The sequence below is a fragment of the Bactrocera latifrons genome, unplaced genomic scaffold, assembly GCF_001853355.1.
Source record: "Bactrocera latifrons isolate USDA-ARS-PBARC rearing strain unplaced genomic scaffold, ASM185335v1 scaffold_416, whole genome shotgun sequence".
NCBI classification, from domain to species: Eukaryota; Metazoa; Arthropoda; class Insecta; order Diptera; family Tephritidae; genus Bactrocera; species Bactrocera latifrons.
In genome coordinates, this window is record NW_017537064.1 from 132,728 (window position 1) to 134,855 (window position 2,128).

At 36.0% G+C, this 2,128-nt stretch overlaps 1 protein-coding gene across 1 annotated transcript; it reads right to left on the reverse strand.

Moving 5' to 3' along the window:
• On the reverse strand, positions 1 to 1,794 carry LOC108972691 (CUE domain-containing protein 1). Its single transcript, XM_018939403.1, has one exon. The coding sequence runs from the start codon at positions 1,419 to 1,421 to the stop codon at positions 540 to 542; it is 882 nt and encodes a 293-aa protein (XP_018794948.1). The 5' UTR covers positions 1,422 to 1,794; the 3' UTR covers positions 1 to 539.
• Between the last annotated feature and the right edge of the window lie 334 nt (positions 1,795 to 2,128).

A 2,128-nucleotide genomic window follows, 5' to 3' on the forward strand; every position in this document is an offset into this window, starting at 1 on the left:
TCGTGTTTATATATTTCAATTATAGTTGAACTCTTTATTGCACTTCTAATATACATTACTCATCTCTTTGTTCCTATGCGATCACACCATTATTCTTCGCAATTCATTAGAGGACAAAATATTTAAAGCATTTTTTTGATAACTTAGTTTACTTAAGATAAAATCTACCATTTTAACGCTTTGTGTACATTTGGAATTTGTCTTTCGTCTTTTACAACCACAGATATATATAAATACATGTGTATATACATATATACATTATTAGTATATATGTATGTATATATGCTTATCGGCATGGAAAGCTTATGAGCATCACGTTAGATAATTGCAATCGCATATAAAGCTTAAAAGTACATAGAAAACAATAAATTTATGAAGATTAGCTGCAACCAAAATGCGAAAGCAACTTATACACTATATCAACAACTATTTGCTTAAAATTAAAAACTAAAACATTACATAATTATTTCGTAACACGCATCATACCACTAACAAGGTGATTATGGGGTTTCCCCAAGTTGTCACACAACTACCGTTTTTTACTTACGTTGTCCATGATGGTGATCCTCGTCGTCGCTGGGCTCCTCTTTCAGAGGTAGTGAATCTATTTGCTTGGCTGTTGTTGTTTTTTTGTTACGCTGCCATGTAAACACACGTGCCATTTGTAAAAACTTTTTTCGTGACACCTTTCCCATATGTTTCAATCGTTCTTTGAATGCAGCGTCATCTTCGCCCTTTCCTTTGCCGCATTGCTCTTTTTCTAACGCATTCATAAATTCCTGATTCCACCGTAACTGATTCATAAATTCCTCATTTTGTAACATCATTGCGAATTGTTCGTCGGGCAAGTCAAAATCACGCACTATTCCATCTTGTGCACTCGGTGTGATCCTTAGAAAGCCTGCCGGTAGTGGGCCGAGCATAGGTGGATTCCAACGTCGCGTACCATGATGACCACCACTACGTTTGGGTGTGACATTTGCAGATGATTTGTTGTTGGCACTTACCAGTCGCTGTTTGGGCGATGCACCAGTATTATGATTAGGTGATGAGCTGACAGCATTATTGCTGCTGAGATTCAATAACACAGCATTTGCAGCAGCTGCTGCATTTTGTTGACTACTTGGTGCAATTGTAGAACATCCGTCAGATGTATCAATTAATTGTGCTGTTGGAGGCTGATTATCTATGCCATGAAGATTTATAAGACTGCGTTGGGGTGATGTTTTTGCGTCCAATTCATTACGCAGTTTTTCATTTTGATTATCCGTCGACATAGCTAATAGCTGATCAATTGTGGCATCTACAGCGCCTTGGTTTGCACGCAAAACCGCTTCAATTACCTCGCGATCCATGTCTGGAAACATCGTCTTAAAATCGGACATGGCCTGCGAAAACTCCAGCTGCATTGTAGAGGCCATTCTTGTAGTTGAGTCCTATTAGACAGCGGTGACAATAAGTTATGTCGTGTTTTTTGACAATTCACTAGCAGGCCAATGTATGGCCAGAACTGTTATAATTTTTTTGTTTTTATATTTGTAGGTAATTTACTCAGCTTGTCGGCGTTTTTAAACACTTCTAATTATGATGGACTCAAATAGCTGCTATTATATTCGATGTAAAATACTAAGCAGCGCAAACGAAAATTTTTGACACCGAAGGAAAACAATGCAATAGCAGCAGAAATGAATCATTCACAATGGTGCAAATGACAGTAAAACATTTTCCGACGATGCGATGGTGAGTGGAGTATTTAATAACGGAAACGGAAGATGTAACGAAAAATATGTACATATACATATATTTAGATATTTGAAAAATATTCGTTATATACAATATATGTATATGCAAGACTCTAAAAAGACTTATCTCTTTTATTGCATATGATTCTTGGGTAAACATCACGTGTTTTTATGTTTTCTGTTCAGATTTGGTTTCGTTTGTTTTGATTATTTTATACCATAGCAAAACGGGGACTGAATTGTCATTTCGTAGTGAAATGAAGAATAAGTATAAATTTGTTTAGAGTGCCGAAATAACAAAAATTGCTTTACAATGTTATGAATCAAGAGCCAAGAAAGTTTGGAACAGAATATTGCATAGTGGTTTCGTTTGTAAGAGATATCGT

What these genes read in the sequence shown, in the direction of transcription:
- LOC108972691 (XM_018939403.1), bottom strand. Translation starts at nt 1,421, where the DNA reads ATGGCCTCTACAATGCAGCTGGAGTTTTCGCAGGCCATGTCCGATTTT.